The sequence below is a fragment of the Populus trichocarpa genome, chromosome 3 (assembly GCF_000002775.5).
Source record: "Populus trichocarpa isolate Nisqually-1 chromosome 3, P.trichocarpa_v4.1, whole genome shotgun sequence".
NCBI classification, from domain to species: domain Eukaryota; kingdom Viridiplantae; phylum Streptophyta; class Magnoliopsida; order Malpighiales; family Salicaceae; genus Populus; species Populus trichocarpa.
Window position 1 is genome coordinate 19,015,760 of NC_037287.2, and position 24,350 is coordinate 19,040,109.

The 24,350-nt window shown below is 36.8% G+C and overlaps 3 protein-coding genes across 5 annotated transcripts in view; all 3 read left to right on the top strand.

Moving 5' to 3' along the window:
* LOC18110414 (putative wall-associated receptor kinase-like 11) overlaps nucleotides 1-12,587 on the top strand; it is a 40,661-nt gene extending 28,074 nt beyond the window's left edge. Inside the window, exon 4 of the mRNA XM_052451337.1 lies at nucleotides 12,138-12,587. Coding sequence (XP_052307297.1) covers nucleotides 12,138-12,396 — 259 coding nt within the window. The 3' untranslated portion in view covers nucleotides 12,397-12,587. The remainder of the gene's footprint in view (nucleotides 1-12,137) is intronic.
* LOC127905073 (wall-associated receptor kinase-like 2) overlaps nucleotides 1-24,350 on the top strand; it is a 142,955-nt gene that overhangs the window by 29,612 nt on the left and 88,993 nt on the right. The window lies entirely within an intron of this gene.
* Nucleotides 17,488-18,534, top strand: LOC127905131 (uncharacterized). Its single transcript, XM_052451672.1, has one exon. It carries the CDS (start codon nucleotides 17,488-17,490, stop codon nucleotides 18,532-18,534), a length of 1,047 nt encoding a protein of 348 aa, XP_052307632.1.

Genomic DNA, 24,350 nt, shown 5'->3' on the forward strand with positions numbered 1-24,350 from the left:
GATATATTGAAGCTGGGCCTCTGCAGTTTGGTTAATTTATTAAATCTTCGGCTCGCCCTGATTGCAGGTTGGATTATTATTTTTAAAAAAATAAAATTAAATAATTATTAAATTATAGTTTGTGCACTATTCAACGTAGAAGTTACTATTCGTTACTATTCTTGGAAGCTGCTTGGAAAGTTATATGTTTTTTTTTACAAAAATTACAATAATCACTTTATAGAATGATTATAAAATCTATATTCCACCGACCACGTTTTAATTTGTATCCAAAATATTCTTAATATTTTAAGTGTTTTCTAGAAGTGGATATTTTAAAAAAATATATATAAGTACCCGTTTTTTATAAATGCCGGATATCGAGTGATTGAAACTATATGGTGTTTTCATTAAAACTATTTCTGTTAGATCTTCTTCTATTTTCATTCATTAAATAACATACTCATATATAAGAAAATAATTAAAAATATTTTAAAAATCAACCTATACATATACTAGAATAATCATTGGTGTTTTTTTTTCATCCATTAAAAATTTGTTAAAAGCCAGCCTATACATAAATAATAATTTTTTTTTATAGGAAATGGAGGATTTTATAATAATACTTTCCTCGATATAAACAATCCACAAGTGCTTGAGGGTCGGGAATATGTCCTGGTGGTGTTGATGTATTACAAATTTAGAAAACCATAAATTGTAAATATGTCATCCTCCTTGAGCATTTGTGACTTTAGCGTATGAATCATCTTTGCCGTAAGGGCTACGCTGTAAAAGTGTTTAAGAAAAGACTACGATGTTGCTAGGTGGCTCTACACTCATGACTCTTGCTTAGACTAAATTTTGCTTTTGCAAAAGTATGTCCCAAAATCAAAATTTTCTTTTGCACGTTATTCACGAAGATGGAATTTGATGATACTCTCCGGTCAGCACGTTATTTTTTTAATTTCAAGAGAATAATTTTATTATATATTCAATATTATTAAAGTTTTCTAGGTTTTTTAAATAAAGAGTTGTCATGACTTTTACCCAGAAGACTTAGATAAATAAAAATTAAATATTTTATGTGTTTTGTATTGTTATAATATTTTTATTTTTAAAAGTTTCGATTTATAAGAAACTTTATTATCATTCACTTTCCTCAATTGTCAGTCTTTTTATGTTAAAAATAAAATTTATAACTAAAAATAAAAAGATAAAATAACTAAAAAAACGTATCTTAAATTGCTAGATATAATAATTGATTATAGAAGAGGAGTACATTCTATCGTATAACGATCGAGAGAAAGAAATCTAATTACCTTCCAAATATTCATTAACATTTTTTTAATCAAGCAAGAAAGATTAAAATAATATAATTGTTAAAATATACATCATGCACTTTAGAATAAATTAATTAATGAAAATTCTAGTCTCTTTCTCTCTTATATTCATTTTTTTGTATTAATTTAGATTTCTTTAACAATAATTAATGGAAATATTGGAATAAAAGTCATTATTGACTTATTATCATAAAAAATTACATTTAGTCAACGACGCATAAGCTTAGAAGAAGCATGCAAAATTCTCCGGTGGCTGTATAAAGACATGATCAAACCTAGTATTGATGAGCACCAAACTCAAAGAAGAATAGAAGAAATAAAATTAACAGTATGCAGGTTGTGAAACTTGTCTCCCATGTTTCTTTCTTGCTATTAATGCTGATGTTTCAGCCAGCAACAGCGCAAGCGCCGGCTGCTCTGGGGCAAAACCTAATTGTCAAGACCATTGTGGAAATATTAGCATTCCATACCCGTTCGGGAGTGGAAAGGATTGCTACATGGAGGAATCTTTTGACGTTGAATGCGATGAAACTTCCAATCCTCCTAGAGCTTTTTACGTAGCATCAAAATGGAGTTGGTGAATATTACAATAGGAAGAGGTGCAGTTGTCAAGGGTCCAGTGATATCCGTTGATTCTTTAATGTAGATCATGAGACCAGAGTGACTGTATTGGAAAAAAACATTATGAAATACAATTAATAATTAAATTTTGAAGGATAATTTTTTAAAAAAATTAATTTTAAAAAATAATCAAAAACAAGAAAAATCAATTAAAAAAATAAGAACCGAATATGACATAAAAATAAGATGAAATAAAATGATGTAAAAGGCCTAGGTTAATGGGAGTTAGCATGTCAAATTCACCATCTAGGTTGTGAGACCAGGTTATCCTCATAGAAAGCAAAAAAAAAAAAAAAAACTCAATCTCTAATAAACTCAATAGTCAATAGTTAAGGGAGAAATTAAAAAAAAAATCGTGTAAAAACAAAAGATTCATCAATCGAAAATACGCTGTTAAATTTTTCAATCTTGTATATTTGATTTTTCTCAATCAAGCTTTGGTAAATTTCCAAACATTTTGATATATTCTTCTCACTTATATATATTTTTTTTATTTTCTCCCAATATTGTTTTATTTTTTGTATTTTTTTTTTGTTTTGTTTTTTTTTTTTTTTTTTTTGTTTATATGAGGCACCAAAATGAATAACAACAGCTGGCCATGAGAGGTTTTCGTGTCGGGTTGAATGGGAAAACTATGGGGATGGATTTGTGTTTTTTGTGTACAAGAAGCTCTGTATTGGATGAATAGGAGCTCTGTTTTTGGTTCCTCCTGGTTGATGAAGGCTCCCCATTTCTTGCCTTTGTTCGTCTCTTTTTATTGTAGAGCAAAGGTTGGAATTAACGTAGTTTAGCATAATTTCTAGGACTTGATTCTTGGAGACTTGATTGAAGATTTGGGCTGCAATTATGAGATTGCAATCTGGTTGTATTGCTTTAGATCTTCTGGAGATTGCAATCTCTGGCTTAATTGCTTGGGATTGCAATGAAAAATCTAAAATTAATCGTTGGATTTTGAGGTTTAATTGGACTAAAAATGAATCAATTAAAAATAATTGGATTCAAATTGAGTTAACTTGGGACTAAATTGAATCAAACTAATTCAATTAGACTGGTATGATTGAAATGAATTGAAATAAAAATCCTGACAAACATTCTTTATTCTCATTGCAATCTTTGGATTTTGAATTTTTTTTTTTGAGTTTAATTTGCTTTAAATCACCATTTTCTTTCCAATTGTATCCCCAATTAAATTGATTTACCTGCAAATCCATCATTGATATTAAAAAATTAGAAAATTTAATTTTCAACAAACTCAATATTAACGGATGAAATTAAAAAAAAATTGGTGTAAAAAAAAATATATTTTTTAAAAAATCAATATCAATTTGAGTTAATATTGCATACTCTTGATCTAAGTTATGAGACCGCAACAACTGTATTGGAAAAAAAAAATATTATGAAGCACAATTTTCAACAATTAAATTTTGAAGGATATTTTTTTAAAAAAAATCAATTTTAAAAAATAATCAAAAGCAAGAAAAATCAATTAAAAGAATGAGGACCGGATATGATATAAAAATAAGATGAAATAAAATGATGTAAAAGGCCTAGGCTAATGGGAGTTAGCATGTTAAATTCACCACCTGGGTTATGAGACTAGGTTATCCTCGTAGAAAACAAATAAAACTCAATTTCTAATAAACTCAATATTGAAGGAAGAAATTGAAAAAAAATCGTGTAAAAACAAAATATTCATCAATCAAAAATACGCTGTCAAATTTTTCAATCTTGTATATTTGATCTTTCTCAACCAGGCTTTGACAAAATTCCAGACGTTCTGACATATTCTTCTTACTGATATTTTTTTTATTTTCTCCTAATTTTTTTTATTTTTTGTATTTTCTCTTTTCTTTTTTATCTGATTTTTTTTATTTATATGAGACCCCAAAATGAATAACAATAGCTGAGCATGAGAGGTTTTCTTGTCGGGTTGAATGGGAAAACTATGGAGATGGATTTGTGTTTTTTGTGTACAAGAAGCTCTGTATTGGATGAATAGGAGCTCTGTTTTTGGTTCCTCCTGGTTGATGAAGGCTCCCCATTTCTTGCCTTTGTTCGTCTCTTTTTATTGTAGAGCAAATGTTGGAATTAACATAGTTTAGCATAATTTCTAGGACTTGATTCTTGGAGACTTGATTGAAGATTTGGGCTGAAATTATGAGATTGCAATCTCTGGCTTAATTGCTTAAGATCTTCTGGAGATTGCAATCTCTGGCTTAATTGCTTGGGATTGCAATGAAAAATCTAAAATTAATCGTTGGATTTTGGGGTTTAATTGGACTAAAAATGAATGAATTAAAAATAATTGGATTCTAATTGAGTTAACTTGGACTAAATTGAATCAAACTAATTCAATTAGACTGGTATGATTGAAATGAATTGAAATAAAAATCCGGACAAACATTCTTTATTCACATTACAGTCCTTGGATTTTGAATTGTTTCAATTTCATACAATTTGCTTTAAATCACCTTTTTCTTTCCAATTATATCCCCAATTAAATTAATTTAGACCTGCAAATCTTGTTCCTAAAATTAAGCAATTTTAATCAATTTAACTCTTAATTTTGATCTTCTTCTTCAATTAATCCCTTCATCAATTTGTAATTTGGCTATTTGTTTCAAAATCATTCCTAAACATCAAATTTCTTCCACTCTTAGCCAAATTAAATCAAATTAAGCCATTTTCTTCAATTTCTTCTTCAATTCAAACCTCGTTTTTGCCTATGATGCTTGATTAGCGATCTAAATTCAAACCCTAGATATTTTTTATATATTTTTTAATTTGTTTTTGTATTTTTGCATTTTGTATTTTTTATGATTTTCAAGATGTTTTGACACACAAAATTAAATAAAAGGAAGAAAATAATAAAATGATTAAAATAACTAAAATCATTGAAAAGACATGTTTTTGGATTTTTCTAATTTTTTTCAAAATATATAAAAAAATAAGGGTCAAATTGGGTTACATCATTGGTCATTGAGATAAAAACGAAGAAGAACTAGAGTGCAATATTAATAATAGGCGTGAAGAGATAAAAAAACTATTTAAGGGATAAAAAAAAAACCTTTGAGCTAAAAAAAAAAAGCGAGCTTCAACATATTGCTTCTCTTAGAAAAAAAAAAGCAGAAAACAAAGAAACCCATGAAAAATGCATCACAATTAGTAGATCATCAAAGCCCACTTGTAACGTCAATAAATAATAGTCAACTGTCACAATGTGTTAAATAAAAACCTATATGGAGAAGTAATTATGAGGTAATTGGAATTGATTAATCTAATTGTCATAACCCATTTTTGGGTTATTCCCAATTCACATTTTTTTTTCCTCTTAAAAAAATAAAAAAAAATAAAAAATAAAAAAATATTATCAAAAAATATAACAGTGAAAAGATGATGTCAGAACGCTCAGACAATAGTCAAAATTTGATTGGGGAGGTTTAAAAATACAAAAATTAAAATTTAGCAGTATTTCATTGACTGATGATAGCCCTGTTGACAAAGAAAATTCAATTTGAGGAAGAAAAGTCCAAAATTAGATGTTGGTGGACTCAATTAAATTATATTGAAGGTTTAATTGAATTTATGGAGGGTTTGATTGTAAGAAAAATTGATTTTGGAGTTAATTTGGGCTTTAAATGGAAGAAATTAAAGTTCTGGGGTCAAATTATAATTTTTGAGAGTTAATTTGGTCAAATCAGGGGCTTAATTGCATAAATATTGAAGTTTGATGGCCAATTAGGGACTTGATTGAAGAAATCCAAAACCAAGGACCACAAATGAAAAACTCCCAAATTGAAGGACCGACGTGAAATCTGGCACTTTGGCGCCAGTTTCCATTTAAATGAAACGGCGCGTTTTGGAAAAAACGACGCCGTTTCATGAATTTTCCAAAAAAAAAAAAAAAAAAAACAAAACAGTGCCGTTTTTAGACGGCACTGTTTCTCCTTCTTCTTCCCCTGGACATGCAACAGGGGAAGAGAAGTTTTGTTTTTTCTTCCTTGTTTCTTCCCCTTGTCTCTTCCTCCCACGTGCTTTAGAGCCGAAGTCAGACACCACCCATCTCATGATGAGATGCCAGAGCAGCTGTGTGCCGCAAGCGACGCCACCATTGGCCACCGCTGTCGGCGCCGTGGCAGAGCAGGCGACGTGCACCCCATGCATGGGCGGCGATGGGATGGGGCAGGGTCGTTCCCGCTCCCCCTGGCCCTACAAATACCGTCCGAGTGCAGAAGAAAAGGGGAGGGGGGCCAAAAAAAAAAAAAAAAAAACAAAGAAAGAGGAGAACGGCTGCAAACGGGGAGAGAAACCGAAAGAGAGAGAAACCGACAGAGAGAGAGAGAGAGAGGAACAACCGAAACAGAGAAACCAAAAAAACCGGGGATATCGACAAGGAAACCGAGAGAGACAGTCGGGGAGAAGGAAGAAAAAGGATAAAAAGGAAAAACCGGCAGGGAAGGAAACGCCGACTGGTGTCTCTGCACAGTGGAGAAGAAGCGCCGCTGCTGTCACTGGGTCTCACCGTCATCGCCACCGCAGCGCCCCCGAGAACAGCCACCGTCATCGCCAACTCAACCGCCCGAGATCACCGCCTCAGGTAATCTTCTTCTTCCCCCCTAGCCACCGGTCCTAATTCATCTTCTTGCCTGCAGAACGTGCAGTGCACGTTCTGCATGCAAGAAGAAAATAATTAGCCGGTTACTGTGCATGCGCACAGTGACCGGTTACATGGGTTTCTTCCCTTCTCCGGGCTGGAACATCAGCCCAGCCCTATTAACTAAAGGCTGGAACATCAGCCCAGCCCACGCGGCTGGGCTGAGTCCAGCCTTGTAGTTGGGCCAATACAGCCCAGTCCATTTCATTTTTTTCTCCCTTTTTGTTTTTTGTGTTTTTTTTATTATATATATTTTTGAAAATTGTGATTTTCCCATGGATTTTTCTACGTCATTTTAACTAATATTGGTCTGTATTTTTATATCATAAAAATACAAATCCGGTATTAAAAATACCCGGTTTTTTTCAAAAAAAAAAAAAACTTTTGTTTTCATGTATACGGCCAAGTCTCTCAAAGCTAAAAATCATATCGTATTTTTATACAACAAAGAAAACTTTTTTAAAAAAATATTATTTTAGCATGCATTTTGGCTTTAATAACCAGTTTATTAAAGTCATGAGAACTTTGGCCAATATTTCAAAAAATCAAAAAAAATATTTTGTTTTGTTTTAATGTCTGGGATTACGAATTTATACGTAAAACGTAATTCTGATATTAAAAAGGTAGTTCTTTTATAGACATTAAACCGGTTAAGTTTCGTCTCATAAGATAAGAACCTCCTTACTGAGGAGGGCTTTTCTTGAACCATAGACGGACCAACATGATAAGACTTTATATTTTTTTTTATCAGACAATAAAACAATGCAGCTTACCTTAGGTAGGGCGTATTTGGGGTGCTAATACATTCCCTTTACGCAACCAGTCTCCGTACCCAATCTCTGAGACCATTTAGGGTTTCTAGTGACCAAAATACTAGGTGGCGACTCTCATTCTATTTTTCACTGCTAAGAGACAAAGAATTCCTTGTCTCCCCATATTTACCAGATATATATCCATTACATTTGAGGATGGACGATCGCCGCGACGCCGCACACGTGCGACACTAATACTCATTTTTCTCTATTCACACGTTGTGATCTTGTGACTTTTGAAGATATCATAAAAGAAATAAAGTGGCAAATGACTTTGGATGATGAAATTGATGTCATTGAGAAAAACAATATATGAGAGTTGACAAAGCTTTCAAAAGACAAAAGACCATTGGTGTAAAATGGATGTCAAGATAAGATTAAAGAAAATATTTCATTGTTAAATTGAGTGTTTAAAAATATTAGTTTAAAAAAGGGATTGTTATAATATAAAAATACATACTTGGTAAAAAATGATTTGTGTTAGACATGTTTATTAGAATCCTTGTTTAATTAGTTAGTTAGAATCATTATTAGTTTATAGTAGTTAGATGAGAGTCTCTCGGGGGTAATGTATTTAGAATTTAAGTGAGTTGAGAAAAGAGAGTATGTATTAAGAGTTAAATATCAATCAAGGACTACAAAAGAAATAAAGTGACAAAAGACTATAAATGATAAAAACAACATATAGAAGTTAACAGAGCTTCAAAACTATAGATGAAAACTTTTCAAGAGTATTAGGCGTGAATTGATCACACTTCTTAGAAACTCTTCTTTTCTTTCTTGGAGAAAAAGTTCCATATTTCCTTTCAACTCCTGGGTCGAGTTCATTTGGATTGGTGCGAAAAAAATACTCTTCCAAATCAATAAAGTGCAGGGAACTTTCTGGGTACAATACCTAAATAAAAGTGAAAGCAATTGGTGCATAATTTAAAACTGTATCATAGACCTGACCAGTTGGATTATTGATTAATTTCTGATAGAAAGTTCATTCCAAGTACTTTTCTACTAGATATATATTCCACATTATAAAAAAAGTTATGGCCCTCAAGAAATTGGCGACTTTTCTTCTCCTGTTTTATTCATAGAATCGTCTTCTGAACGTTGTCTTTCTATAATTTTTTATTTATTTATAAGAGTTCAAGGAAATTCAAGTGGTTCAAAGAGAACAGTTCCAATCATCTTCGTAATGGTTAGACAAAAGTCATCATCACTCAATTGAGAAACATTTTGGTAGTCCTGTGGGATTTATTATAGCTGGTCAAGCTTGGAGGGTGGAAGGAAACATCCTAACTCTTAATTTTACAAATAATTGAGTTACAAAAATATGAGTGCGTGACTCCAAAGGCCACCGGTAAATAGAATTTCTTGTTGAATTTGTGGAAAATGATTTGGACACAGTTTACTGGTACTCTTCTCTGTCACAATCAGTGATTTTTTCTTGAAATATAGTTAATCCTAGCTAGTTGAATCGAGCAAAGAGATCATACCGCTCTCTCTCATTCTCTACTTCCATTATTGAGCTCAAACTCTTGGCACCTAAATATGTAATATTGTGTCTCTATTCCCCCCCCCCCCCTGCTATTCTAGTGCTTGAAATTGCAACTGTATCAGAAATTTATGGAAGCATTGGCATTGCTTTTCCATCTGAAAAAGGAAAACAATTGCTTCATGAATAATTAAATGGTTGTCAGTTTTTGGCAACAAATCAACTTTGACCAATTCAATGATCTCAATCATGGCCAGGATTATTTTTTAAAAAAACCAAAAATCAAGAAAAATACTTTTGAGGAATTTTAGTTTTGAAACAGTATGTTTTTTTTAAATAACATTGTTTTCATAAAAAGTTAAAAAATAAATTTCATAATTGATTTCATCTAAATTAGGAGTTAACCCATTAAATCACCATGTCAACCTGCCATACCATGTTTAAAACAAATCTTCACGTTTAGGGAAAAAAATTTATTTCACTGGGTTCGAAGTTTTAAACTCATTAGAATGCAACTATTCGTGGCTTAGAAGTATCGGATGCTTTTCTTATGAATACGAAAGTCTGCTAGACTAGCGATTCTTTGTTTGGTAGTTGTTATTTGCTAATATTGGGTTGACTAGGAGACCACGAAAGTGCAAAGAAATGTCTTCAATATTTCCCTTCCTCTTTAAAGCTGGATATTTGAACTTGAAATCAAATTATATCTCGGAAAAAAAACCACAAGAATGGAGAAAATGGTTTCGAAATTGGTGTTTAAAATGACTTTGCTGATGTTAATGTTTCAGTTAGCAAAAGCAGCAGCACCAGTAGCGAAGTTTGGTTGTCCAGATCGATGCGGAGACATTACCATTCCTTACCCTTTTGGAACTGGAAAAGACTGTTACAAGGACGAATGGTTCGCGGTTGAATGCAACAAAACCACCAACCCTCCTAGAGCTTTTATAAGTCAAATCAATGTGGAGGTGCTGAATATTTCAGTTGAAACAGGATTGGCTACCGTCAAAAGTCCAGTAATATCCTTCAATTGTACTGGCAGGAAAGATGGTGGATCTCTGAATCTCACTGGATCTCCCTTTGTTTTCTCCGATTTCTGGAATGTGTTCATTGCAGTAGGTTGTGATACTCGAGCTTTCATGAGCGGGATTGAGCCGCAAGTCCTCGGTTGCGTGCCTACATGCGGTAACCAGCGGAATAACGTTAGCTTGCAAGAAAATAATATGTGTTCAGGTCGAAATTGCTGTGAGGCTTCAATCCCTTCACTCCTTCAGGTTTTCAAACCGACATTAGTTTCTACTAACGTTGATCAAGGTAGAGAAGCATGCAAGCTAGCCGTTTTGGTGAATGAGACATGGTTTGCATCGAATATAAGTGATCCATTCGCACTGCAGCATATAGATTACGTTCCAACGGACTTGGGTTGGGTGATGAACGTGAATTATTCTCATGATATTTCCATTTCTTGCATGTATTACAATGAATCCCTAAATTCTGAATGTGCGTGTCGGCGTGGATTTGAGGGTAACCCTTACCTTGAACTTGGTTGCATAGGTAAATATTGATCTTAACTTTTTTCTTGATTTATTTATTATTTTTATTCAACCAATAGTTTTTTTTTTTTTTTTTGTGTTTATGTAATCAAATTTAATGATGGTAAGTGTCAGATTAAAATAAAATGTTAATTAACGATAGCAAATACTGGATTGGTTTAGAATCAGGAAGTAGTTTAGTATTTTAATACTGGCGTGTTAGTTTCAAAATAATTTTTTAATTTATTCCGTTTTGAATTAATTACATAGCTAGATATATTTTTACTGTGGAACCCATATTAATAAAAATTAATTACTTGGCAACTGACACGGTGATTATTTTTTTTTTGGTTCAAGAGGTGGCCCTCCTCCTCCATCTCCAAGTTTTAATATCTATTAATTTCATTATTTGTATATGAGATGGTGATTATTTTTGCTTTTTTATTTTATTAGATGTTGATGAATGTAAGACCCCAGAGAAAAATACGTGTCAAGGGATGCTCAAATGCGTGAATACACGAGGAGGGTTTAGATGCGGGATAAATAAAATTTATATAATTATCATAGGTACGCAGGTTCCTGATTTATTCCTTTTGACCTATTTAATGCCTGTTACTAATGTTCATTTTCAGCCTTATAGTTCTTATGAAATGTTATATTGGTCCTCATACGATGAGCATTCACTAATATATGGCTTGATATAAACAGAGAAATGATTAAATGATTAATTCTACATAATTAATCTAGCATGCTACTATTCAGCAGTCATATATGTGAGCACAGATGTCAACATATTAATTAAGATTTATGCTTTGCTGTAAATAATGCAGTTGTAGGATCAATCATCTTTATATTGGTACTGCTGTTTGGCCTTTGGTGGATATATAGACTTGTAAAGAAGAGGCAGAACAAGGAACTCAAAAAGAAATTCTTCAAACGTAACGGTGGGCTATTGTTACAGCAACAATTATCCACTAGTGATGGTAGCGTTCAGAAAACAAAAATATACAGTTCCAAGGAGTTGGAAGTAGCCACCGATGGTTTTAATGTGAACAGAATACTTGGAGAAGGTGGTCAAGGCACTGTTTACAAGGGAATGTTAACAGATGGAAGAATTATTGCTGTTAAAAAGTCCAAAGTCATTGATGAAGAAAATCTCGAAGAATTTATTAACGAGGTCGTCATTCTCTCACAAATTAACCACAGAAATGTGGTTAAGTTGCTAGGTTGTTGCTTGGAGACTGAAGTTCCTATACTAGTATACGAATTCATTTCCAATGGAAATCTTTACAAGTATATCCATGTTCAAAGCGATGACTTCTTGTTATCTTGGGAAATGCGATTACGAATTGCCATTGAAGTTGCGGGAGCCCTTTCTTATCTACACTCGACAGCATCGATTCCAATTTATCACCGTGATATCAAGTCTACAAACATACTCCTAGATGAGAAATATAGAGCCACGATATCAGATTTTGGATCTTCAAGATCCATTGCCATCGATCAAACTCACTTGACCACTCATGTGCAGGGTACTTTTGGCTACTTGGATCCAGAGTATTTCCAGTCTAGTCAATTTACAGAAAAAAGTGATGTTTATAGCTTTGGAGTGGTTCTGGTTGAGCTTTTAAGTGGACAAAAACCAATATTTTCCGCTAGCCCAACAGAAAGTAGAAGTTTAGCCACGCATTTTATCATGATGATGGAAGATAACAGGTTGTTTGATATTCTTGATGCTAGAGTCAAAGAGCATTGCCATAATGAAGAAGTTGTTGCTGTCGGCAATCTTGCAAGAAAATGCTTGAATTTGAATGGGAAAAATCGGCCAACAATGAAAGAAGTAACCACAGAGTTGGAGAGGATAATTAAAAAGGGATCAAATGTTCAACAAGACACTCAAGAGAATGAAAATATCATGGTTGATCTCAGTATGCAATACATGGGATGCATTTCCGACATCAATAATGACCTGTGATTTTAATAATTCTTCATCATCAGTCGTTGATCTTTTGATTATCAAATAATTAATATGTTTTTCTTTATTAATTACCAAATAGAATGTTGGCTTGTGTGTTATGATTTTCTTTTGTTTAGAAGTTGTTGAATCAACTTAGAATCATGTATTATATCGTTGTGTTATATTAATAAGAAGATAGGGATCCTCCACTGCTCCTATGTGAAGTGTTGGCGCAGATTTATTAAATGGTTGAATTTTCAATGGTGTATACCGAGGAGTACTATGTTGGGGATTCCGACCCCTATGCACGGACCGATGGTGTTCTGATAGTTGCCCATTGGAGGCTTAGCACACTAGCAGATAATATTTAACGTGGTTCGGCAAATCACCTACATCCATGGAAGAGATCCATATTATTAGAGATAGAGAAAGGATACAATACAAATACATGGAGGAGGAGGATTACATCCACTCAAACTCAACTCCCAGCTCTCACACACTGCTGAACAAGGTAGCAGGGCTGCTGCCCTTGGCAGCCCCTCTTTCTCTCTTCTTCTCACTTGTTCTAGCTCTCTCTACTCACACTTTGCTCTCCAAAATTATGCTTCTTTTGTAGGCTTTAATGGTAAGCTTCTCCAGCACATTTATCAGCATTGATGGGACAAGAAAGCCATAAAACATGGCACCAGTTATGCCATAAAATGTGCTTCCACTTTGTACCAAGTGGGTGAGGAGTTGTTCCACTTGTACAAAGTGGAAGTGGGGTATTTGCCACAATAATAGCAATTTCCTAACAATCATCCCCTTTGCTATTTGTGTGGGCAATTGTCCTCTTGCTTCTTCAGCATAAGCTTGCATCTTGCAGCTCTTCCAAGCTTACCATTCTGAGAGCGTCTCCGGCCAAGTTTACAGATACTTGCCAAACCTTTCAATGGCCAGAGTCACCAAAGCACACCCTTGATCACACCAAAGGATCACTTCAACCAGATGGTCTCCCACATCTCATCTGAAGAGTGTTAACGCTTGTCTCTGAGATACAACATTCCCCTTCGAGCGTATCAACCATGCTCGGTCCGGAATGATTTATCAAGCCTCACATCAAGGCTTACAACACCCCCTCAAACAGAAATTTATATTTCCAAGTGCGACAGTCATTATCTGAGTATCTCAATATGATCATGAGCTCACCACTCTTCCAAGAGTCTACACATCCAGGAGTTGCGTCTGCCCTCTGTTCCACCCTAGGAACCACGCCTTACTTCTCCGTGAGTCTTTCGCTCTTAGTCCTAAGAGTCCAGGTAGGTCTCCACCTTTAACCATGAAGGCGGCCCATTAAAGGTTGATCCATATCTATCTTCATACTCTGAGTATTACAATGGCATTACCGAGCTCACCACCTTGACAAGAGTCAACTTGTTCCAGGAACCTGCGCATGCCTTCTGCTCCTTCATAGCAGTCATGTCTTAATGCTCCACAAGTCACCCACTTATTGTCAAAGGCAAATGTCTTTTAGCCCATTGATCTTTAGCATGGGGGCAATATCCATGAAAATCAATCTGGTATTTGTCTTCATACTCATCATAGCCACTTCATTGGCTATACACCTGTCCACTTATATCTAGCCATCACATCGGCTCTAGGGCGTTCTGAATTGTGGCTCCTTTCATGGCCCTCGCACCTTCTTTAACGTGTCTTCGCCTGTTGTCATAAGGCGGTCTGAACTGGGGCTTATATTGCTACCCTCACACACCTTCTATCTAAGGCGTCTTCGCCTTGCATAGGCGGTTGCATCCTCCTACAGCTGAGATGCTTCAAAGTAGCTCTAAAATTCTCTACCACCATGTGGACTATGAGAGAGTTTACTGCCACTGAGCACATAGAAAGAGAGAGTTGCGGTACACTCCTCGCAATCCTCCATCTCAATTTCTATGTTTGGAGCTTCTGCGTCTTTCTGCTTGACAGCTCCACCTACACCAACTCTCTTTGGTGTCTTCGCCTTTCATAGGCGGTCACCTTTTATCATAGGCGTTTGCACCCCCTTGTTGTAACCCAATTTTGGATCCACCAAGATTTTCTTGGATGTTATTTTATTTCTATTATTATTTATAAAAATCCAAAAAAATTAAGAAAAAGTTTAAAAATTCAAAAATATATTTTTCTCGAGTCAACCGCATCTTTCCATCAAAACCGAATCTACCGGGTCAATACAGGTCAAACCATGTCGACCAGGGTAAAAAATGAGTTTCGGGCCGTTTCGGGTCAAAACCGTTATTTTTCACCAAAACCGAGTTCACCAGGTCAATACGGGTCAAACCATGTCGACCAGGGTAAAAAATGAGTTTCGGGCCGTTTCGGGTCAAAACCGTTATTTTTGACCAAAACCGAGTTCACCAGGTCAATACGGGTCAAACCATGTCGACCAGGATAAAAAATGAGTTTCGGGCCGTTTCGGGTCAAAACCGTCATTTTTGACCAAAACCGAGTTCACCAGGTCAATACGGGTCAAACCATGTCGACCGGGATAAAAAATGAGTTTCATGCCGTTTTGGGTCAAACCTGTTATTTTTTGGTCAAAACCCGGTCCACCGGGTTTATATCCATTGAAAGTTTTTTTTATGTTTCAACATAATTTTCGGTAATTAAAATTGATTTTTAACGGTTGAATCGGGCTTTTTCTAATACTGATTTAAGTTTTAATTTTACCTATATAAATATATATTATTATATATAATAAAACAAAATTAATAATACAGCATTGTCATATTAGGCGGGGCAGTTATATTGTAGGCGAGCAGTTGGATGAATACATTTTTTTTATTTAAAGCAGATGCTTGCTGTCCCCTCTCATTGGCTACAAATAGCGAGTGACAGTACGCCGGATGCCAGGAGGAAGAAAAAAGAAGAAAAAAAGAAAAAAACGAGAAGAGAGATTAGATGTATACTATTCATGTTTTTTTTTACTATTTCTTCACGAGAGTAGGATATTGATTTTTATTAAAAACAATATGAAAAATACCAAATATATCCTAACCGTTAGATCTAATAGTGTTTAGATCTGAACCGTTGATTTAATAGGATACAATAGGGCTTACCACACCAGATTAAAACCCAAACACATCTCAGCCCTTGAAATAATCTAAGCTTTGATCCCGTTGCGCCACGTCACCCGGTGTACCGAGATTTCGGTGCACCGCGTCACACCCGATCAAACCTCCGTTCATCCGGACCGTCCGATCAACCTGCAGATCGGGCCAATCACAGCCACACGATCTTTCCATCAGAGATCCAACGGATCACAGGCCTCAGCGGCACCGGTGTACCGTGCTAACGTTCTCACCGTAGCATAACCCAGAGCATCTCTCTCCTCTCGCCGGCGACTCCCTCTCTCTCCTCCGATCTCCCATATCCGGCCATCTCCAGCCTCCGCGCCACCACAGAAAGGTTTCTACCCTTCTGTAAAGAAACAACCTGGTGGTTTTTCATCGTTTTCTCCGCCTCATCTGGCCGGAAAAGGGCCGCGATTTGCGTCGGCCATCGAAGCTTCAAACCGACGATTCTCCCTCGTCCGCCATCAACGGCCGTCGAGACCACCGCCATCAGAACCCTCGACATCAGATCTACCAGGATCGACCATCGGTTGGCCAGAAATCTCTCCGGAAAATCTCCCCGCCGCCAACAGTAGCCGCGCGTGTGCCACACGCGCCGCCAGTGGCATTTTCGTAATTTTCGGAGAAATTCGAGGGTATTTCAGTATTTTACCTATACAGTGACACTCAAGTAATTTTTTGGGTTTCTACTTGTATTTTTGATATTTTTTATATATAAATGCTTGTAAATTTTCTTGCATGTTGTAAAAAATACAAAAACCAAAGTCGACACGTCTCTTTTTTCAAAAGGACCGATGTCAAAAATGTAAATACCAAATATGGATTATGTCCATTATTTCTTTTGGTAACCCAGACGTAATTCTCCTTTTTAGGGACAAACGTCAATATTTTAGACGAGTCTCCTAATTTTTAGGGACTGATGTCATTTTTAACGTGTCTCCTATTTTTAGGGACCGACGTTAACCATTTAAAAAAACAAATTACCAATAAACCCAAAATATAATGGATTATATCCATTATTTCTTTTGGTAACTCAGACGAGTCTCCAATTTTTAGGGACTGATGTCATTTTTAACATGTCTCCTATTTTTAGGGACCGACGTTAATCATTTACAAAAATTTACAAATAAGCCCAAAATATAATCGCATTTGAATCAAATAAAAACACACAAGTAAGGGTAACCTTTCTTTTGAAAGGATGTTTTAAGGGTGGTGTCTACCTTCCCTTAATCATAACTAACCCCGTACCCGAATCTCTGGGACCAGTGTCTAATTTGGGATTTCTAGTTCCCTCAAATTACTAGATGGCGACTCCAATAAAATCTTTGTTTCCCCCAATCGAGAAAAAACCCTTTTTGTTAAATAAACAAAAAAGCGGGAGCCGTCGCCCGACGTCGTGTATCGACAGAATGGCGACTCCACTGGGGACTTAGGGTTGAGCCAACTGCTTGTGTTTGCTTTTCATTTGCTCTTTCTTATCGCTATTTATTTTTGGGCATTTATTTTATTTGCATTATTTATTTTATGCAATATCTACTGTGATTCTTTTCAATTTTTCATATCGTCACATGCATACATATTATTTATTTGTGTATTCACACACTTCACGGTGAACCCATAAAAGCTCTGGACCCGAGCTCGTCCTGTTTAAGATTAGAAAAGAGAGATTCAAGTGGCAAGTGTGACTTATGTCCACTGATGCTCATTTGGACTTTCGCTTGGATTGTAACTCACCCTATGCAACTAGTATTGTGGAGTTTTTTCTCCCCTACTCATGTTGTATAAGGTTAAGAGGCCGATTACTTCACGAGTAATTCGGGCAATCTAAGAACCAAAGAATATCTTTAAGGATAGACTAAACTGAACCAAACCTTATGAGCTAGATCCTATCAAGTAGGATATACCCATTAGGACACGAACAAATGTCAATGCATGAACATACATGTTCATATACATTTCATATGCTCATTAAGTCTCCACCGATCCTTACAGGAAGTGTGAGATGGAAAAATCCATTACTATTGAGGAATTTTTGACCAGATCAGAATTGAGCCAGCATGATGAAGGGGATTGTTTGCCATCAGAATTTAAGTCTCAGTTGCCAGAGCATGTTAAATTAGATGACAGACCACTTGGTACAGGACAACTGCTAGACTGCTGGGAAAAGTTATCCTCTCATGATCAAATCATTTTTCAGAAACAATATGGGGATCTATCACATTTACTGAAAATTAGGGTCCAACATGCTTGTTTTCAGGCCATGATAGGGTTTTGGGATCCAGAATATCGATGCTTCACTTTTGATACTGTGGATATGACTCCTACTATTGAGGAGTATGAATCCCTGCTAAATTGGCCAAAGTCAGAAAAGGTGTACTTTTACACACCTATAGAGCATGCACTTTCTAACTTTGCTTGGATTACCCAGATAGACTGTCAACTAGCAAAATCACATGCAACTAAACGAGGAAATAGCCAGGGTTGGTTTTGGAATGAGCTAGAAGCCATATTCAAGAAGAGATTACATGATGAAAGCAATGAAATTCGATTGAGAATTTTGGCCTTAGGCATATATGGTTTGGTTCTTTTCCCATCTGCCGAAGGAATGATTGATTTTGAAGCTGTTAATGTATTCAAAAATGTGGTGACCCTTAAAATTAACCCTGCTACAGCAATATTGGCAGAAACTTTCTCATCCTTGAATTATTGCAGAAAAGCTGGAAGGGGTCGTTTAAGATGTTGCTTGCAGTTATTGTTTGTCTGGACTATGAGTCATATGATTGAGGGGAAGATTTCAGGTCTGGTTGGTACCCCGTGGCATCTTTATTCTCAGCTGGAGAATTTTGCTGAAAAACACTTGCATGAAGTAGGAAAAACCACATGGGAATCAATGTTCCTAAGTCTAAGTAAATCTCAATTTCATTGGAGAAGTCGATATGCTTATTTCAAATCTTATCTGGCGTATTGTGGTGAGTACCCATGGGTCCCGTTGATAGGAGCCTGCTGCTGTATTAACTATTGTCCTATCATGGTTTTACGACAATTTTGATTTGAGCTGTAACACCCCACCTCACTAGCAAAAATTGTCCGCTTTGGGCCTCTCAATCCACCCATGTCCAGGGCTTCCACCCAGGTTCCCCTGACGGGTTTGTTCTTGGCAGCCACGCATGGCCTCAAAACGCGTCTTTCAGAGTAGTGCAGCACACTCACCCTGTCAGATATTGTCCCTTCTAGGCCCCCCGGTCCACCCATTCCTAAGGCTTCCACCCAGGTCCCCCTCAGGGTTTTAAACGCGTCTTACTAATCAAGATGAGCATGCACTTATAAGGCCCTAGCTCTTGACGTTCGCTTCCGATGTGGGATCTAACATGAGCAGTTTATTCCAAGGACTACCGAACTAGCAACATTTTATGAAGATTTCAAGACCTCAAAGAAATTATTGGAGTCAGTGAAGAAGGCATGGAAACATCATGGTAGGGTTACTTCTGCTAAGAGAGTAGAAGGAAAAACAACTAAAGGATATCCAATAAAAATCAAATTTCTCCCCCAAATCGGTTCAAGTTCCTGTAGGTTTGGAGTCCTCAGTGAGAACTTTCTTAAGAGAATCTGATGTGGTCTATTCCTCGTCATAAGGAAACCTTGAAACAAATAACAAGCATGCATAAAACATATGGCATTTTGCATCCATTTGTGCATTTCATTCATTTATCAAGCATGCACACGTTTGAAACATACGTTCCCCTACCTGAGGTCTAATGGACTGATGAAGATGGAAAATCAAGACAGGGGTTAGCTAGAGACTCGTTATCAAAAGGAAGTTGAGAGTAGTAAAGGTGAAGTAGCTCAACTCATAAAATTGTTTGAATAAGTGTTGAGCTTCAAGAATGGAAAGGGAACGTCTGCACAGTCTCTTGCGTGGAACACTACTTGTCCACGTTCCATTGAAGTTGCACCTCTCCTTTTTAGTCATGAACAATGACAGCAATGCCTTCAGTCATCAACTAATGACAACCTTTGTTCTCATTCAACTGCACTGATAGTCGTTCAAAGCCTTCGCATATTCCAAGAGCACATAATAGCTGCTAGCTTTCTGTTCCTGGTGCATTGGCTTTCTTTCCAGACATCTCTTGTGAACATCATTCCGGTCCAGCAGTATCGGATGCTGCTCTGAGAAAAACAAGAGCAGACATTGAAACTTTAACGGAGCAGAATTCCCACTATAGGTGTTTGTTTGGTGCACTGCCAGTGAGGAATCAAAGAGGAGACAAAAGGGTTTTCAGATTCATCAGTTTCTCTTCCAGTTAAGACAACGCATGATTCCACACGTTGGCAATGGTGGTGTTGCATATTTCTGTGCGTTACTAAGATCACCTGGCTGTTGGAAAGTTTCTACCAATCCACAAATAACCACAACAACATTGGAAAGATTGATATGATGTTGTGAGGATTGTCGAAAGATTTGAACAAGCTATGAAGAGGGGAATGATTGAAGATTCTACCAAGAATTCTAGAACAATAATGAGAGATGAATCAAAGGATTGCCTCTAACGATGGGAAGCCTTAATTATGTGGTCCAACCAGGTCTCACTATAACATCAATTGCTCAAATGTCTTTGCCACGATTGACATACCTCAACCACTCGAGTTTGTCTACCAGCATCTGTTAGACTCTGGACTTATTGCCCTGACTCCGCCAATTTACCTCATTCTGAGTGCGCCTTTGAGCCCTCAACTCCTTTTGAGTGCGCCTTTGAGCCCTCAACTCCTTTTGAGTGCGCCTTTGAGCCCTCACCTCCATTTTGGGTGCGCTTTTGAGCCCTCATCCCTTTGGTAGTGCGTTTTCTAACCCTACCTCCTTTTGAGTGCGCCTTTGAACCCTCAACTCCTTTTGAGTGCGCCTTTGAGCCCTCACCTCCATTTTGGGTGCGCCTTTGAGCCCTCATCCCTTTGGTAGTGCGTTTTCTAACCCTACCTCCTTTTGAGTGCGCTTTTGAGCCCTCAACTCCTTTTGAGTGTGCCTTTGAGCCCTCACCTCCATTTTGGGTGCGCTTTTGAGCCCTCATCCCTTTGGTGGTGCGTTTTCTAACCCTCAACTCCTTTTGAGTGCGCCTTTGAGCCCTCACCTCCATTTTGGGTGCGCCTTTGAGCCCTCATCCCTTTGGTAGTGCGTTTTCTAACCCTACCTCCTTTTGAGTGCGCCTTTGAGCCCTCAACTCCTTTTGAGTGTGCCTTTGAGCCCTCACCTCCATTTTGGGTGCGCTTTTGAGCCCTCATCCCTTTGGTGGTGCGTTTTCTAACCCTACCTCCTTTTGAGTGCGCCTTTAAGCCCTCACCTCCATTTTGGGTGCGCTTTTGAGCCCTCATCCCTTTGGTAGTGCGTTTTCTAACCCTACCTCCTTTTGAGTGCGCCTTTGAGCCCTCACCTCCATTTTGAGTGCGCCTTTGAGCCCTCATCCCTTAGGTAGTGCGTTTTCCTTCTACCTCCTTTTGAGTGCGCCTTTGAGCCCTCAACTCCTTTTGAGTGCGCCTTTGAGCCCTCACCTCCATTTTGGGTGCGCTTTTGAGCCCTCGTCCCTTTGGTAGTGTGTTTTCTAACCCTACCTCTTTTTGAGTGCGCCTTTAAGCCCTCACCTCCATTTTGAGTGTGCCTTTGAGCCCTCATCCTTTTGGTAGTGTGTTTTCTAACCCTACCTCCTTTTGAGTTCGGCTTTGAGCCCTCAACTCCTTTTGAGTACGCCTTTGAGCCCTCATCCCTTAGGTAGTGCATTTTCTAACCCTACCTCCATTTTGAGTGCACCTTTGAGCCCTCAACTCCTTTTGAGTGCGCCTTTGAGCCCTCATCCCTTAGTAAAAGATACATGAATATCATTGGGGGATTTTGTGCCATTCAGTTGAACGTTTGCAAGAATTTCAAGAATCAAGTTGAGTTTGTGCAAAATGACGTCATCAACCATATTGTCACCTCAACATCCTCAGATTGACAAGTGATCGAAATGCTTGGCAAAACACAGATATCGCCAGAAAAGCTGATCCAAGAAGAGTGTTAAACTGTCGATCCTTTTTGTTATGAGTTTTGTCATTCTGCATTATATTTTGGGATCACATCTCATCTTTTAACGAAATGTGTCTTTTCTTTGTCCCTTTGTTGTTTTGAAAGCATGAGATGTTTCTTTCAAAGGTTATTTTGACAAAATATTTTGATCAAGCTCCAACATGCGTTTAAGATTAGTCAATCCTGAAGATTAAAATTATTTTGCTTAAATGACTCGATGCTTGTTAAAATGACATGAGGTGACCAAGAAACTTTTGAGCTCACACATGAAATTGAACCACACACTATATAGCTAAGTTTTAGCAGTATGCATAATGACACGTAGTGGATTCAGTAGTTATGGACTCATGAATTATGATTCGTACAAGTCTAAATCATTACATTGGATGAGGTCAAAATTTATCGGTTCTAACCGACCTTGCTTGAAATGAGAAAAGGCCATTTTCGTTTCATCCTTTCATAATTCTTGAAATATATATCCCTTGCAGTCCCATTTTGAGCTGATAGCATATTTCTTTCATAAAAAACCCTGACTAGGATCACACCCCACACTGGGGGCAATGAGAATCTTTTCCTAGAAAAGACAAAGACAATGTTAGAGTCGATGGATAAAGGGAAGGCTTAGAACAAAAGTCCAATGATTGAGAAAGGGCTAGAAGAAGAAAGCCAAAGATTGATAAAGACACAACAAATGCCAAAAGTTAACCCGAAAAATCAAGTGTGATGTCTTTTGGTGTGTCTATGATAAAGCCTTTACGATCTCCAAAAGATTAGATTGGCTATTCATCAAAGAAAAGTTGGATTTGCGTTATGACCTATGCTAAACAAATTTTGATTTTTGAGATTAACAAGGTTATATGTCACTGTCTCTACAAAGACAACGTGAGGAAAAGAGATTGATGAGTAATTGATGGTGATCCTAGGTTCTTGAAACCCTCAAACACCTTTTGAGCTTGTGAAATTCCTTTCTTTCATAGCCATGAACCATAGCCTACATTACGTGCTTTAGAAAGTCCTTTTTAATCAAGTAAGCAATCTGAACCGATAAATGGCGATCTCAAAAATTGAAGAGTTGTTCATACAGGTCGTGACTTCATGAATCAAGCTACTGATTATTATGCATGCTGATAAAATTGTTGCTAAGAAAAAGAAACAATCTTTCTTGATAAAGCCTCAAGTTTTAACTCGGGTACCTTGTTTTTCTTGAAATTCATAAAAGGTCACCTCATCACAGACAATCAAAAGATATACCCAAAATTAGAGTTAAAATGGATACAAAGAACCATGGAAAAACCATTTTAATCTTACAACGAGTCAATTTCTTTTCTCTCAAAATACAAGACAATCAAAGGACTATATTGAATAGCGTGTGTTGGATCTTTGACCAATAAAGCTTGATTTCCAAAAAATACTTTCAAAAATTGACATCTCTCTGATTTCATTTCAACAATCATACTTGAATAGACATGACCTTTGAAATGTGAGATTTGATTCCAAAATAAGAAAGATTTTCAAACAAGAAGAACATCGACCAAGTTTGCAAATTCCTGACATAAATGACATCAATTCTCCTCGACACTCCTGGGGACAACAATTGAGAGCAAAGATGTACCTGAAGGACATCTTCATATCTTCATCTTGGTTTATCATCTCCAATATGGCTATGACTATTGAAAGATGTTATCACATGAATTGTTGTGAATGAATGTTGGGAGGATGCACCGCACCCACCTAGACTGACCGTGAGACCATCTGATTTGAAGTCAATGTGCACTGCACCACATGATTATGGGTGATAAAAGCAACATCATTGATGAGGCCGAGACACTTCTTTTCACAATCTGGTTAGATGAGTTGAGAAGAACTTATTGAGAAACAAACTGAGCATACAACGATGAGCTTTTTACTGCAAAGTATGAAATGCAGGTCTGAATGACATGACAGTTCCATGAAAGTGGATGACTGCATATACTTGAAGGGTATGTTTCAACTGGAGGTGAGTTCATAACTGATTGACAAACTTGATGGGTGTTGGCACGATGCGCACAATCAATCAGAGAACAATTCTTGAAAGAACCCAGGAGATGAACGATTTGTTAAGCTTCTTAATGATAAATCAAGCAACACTACACTTGGGGGCATTGTCAAGCTTGAGAAACAGCGAGAGTAGTAATCATCACGGACAGCCCAAGATGGGCACTTCATTTACAGCTGTATGGATGGCTAGCACATGAATGAGCCAATGCATCGAAAGAACAAAGAAGGCTTTGGAATGCAAACAAAGCCACCCCATGACGATGAAGCATCAAAGAGGGGGGAACCTATATTTCAAAAAAAAGGTAAGATGCATTGCATATCATCTAACTTCACGGGCATTGCATATTTGTTTTGCAGATATTTCAAGAAACAAAATTCCCACTGGGATCCAACGAGATTCACATGAATTGAAGTTCTTGTAAATCACATCAAATATGGCTATTCCACAAAAGCCAAATTCATAAATGAAGACAAGAAAGATGGATTTTTATTCATGGAAAAAGGGGTTTACAACTACAAATGTTAAACAGTGCGAGGGCGATCAGGGATATTTTCATCTTGATGATTAATCATGCCTCGGAATTCCTCAAATTGTTTATGCATACGCTCCATCTCTTCCTCGAACTCGAGGTGTCGTGTGTTAACATAGTCCCTCCAAAAGTCAACACGTGTATTTAACTCTTGGTTTCTCCTCTCCAAGTTGTTTCTGTGACGTCTCTCATCACGAAGTCTATTCCTTAAATTCTCAATCTGATGATGGAGATCAAGAACCTGAG

Bases quoted from the DNA above. Each gene is read 5' to 3' on its own strand.
- LOC127905131 (XM_052451672.1), top strand. From the start codon at position 17,488: ATGGAAAAATCCATTACTATTGAGGAATTTTTGACCAGATCAGAATTG.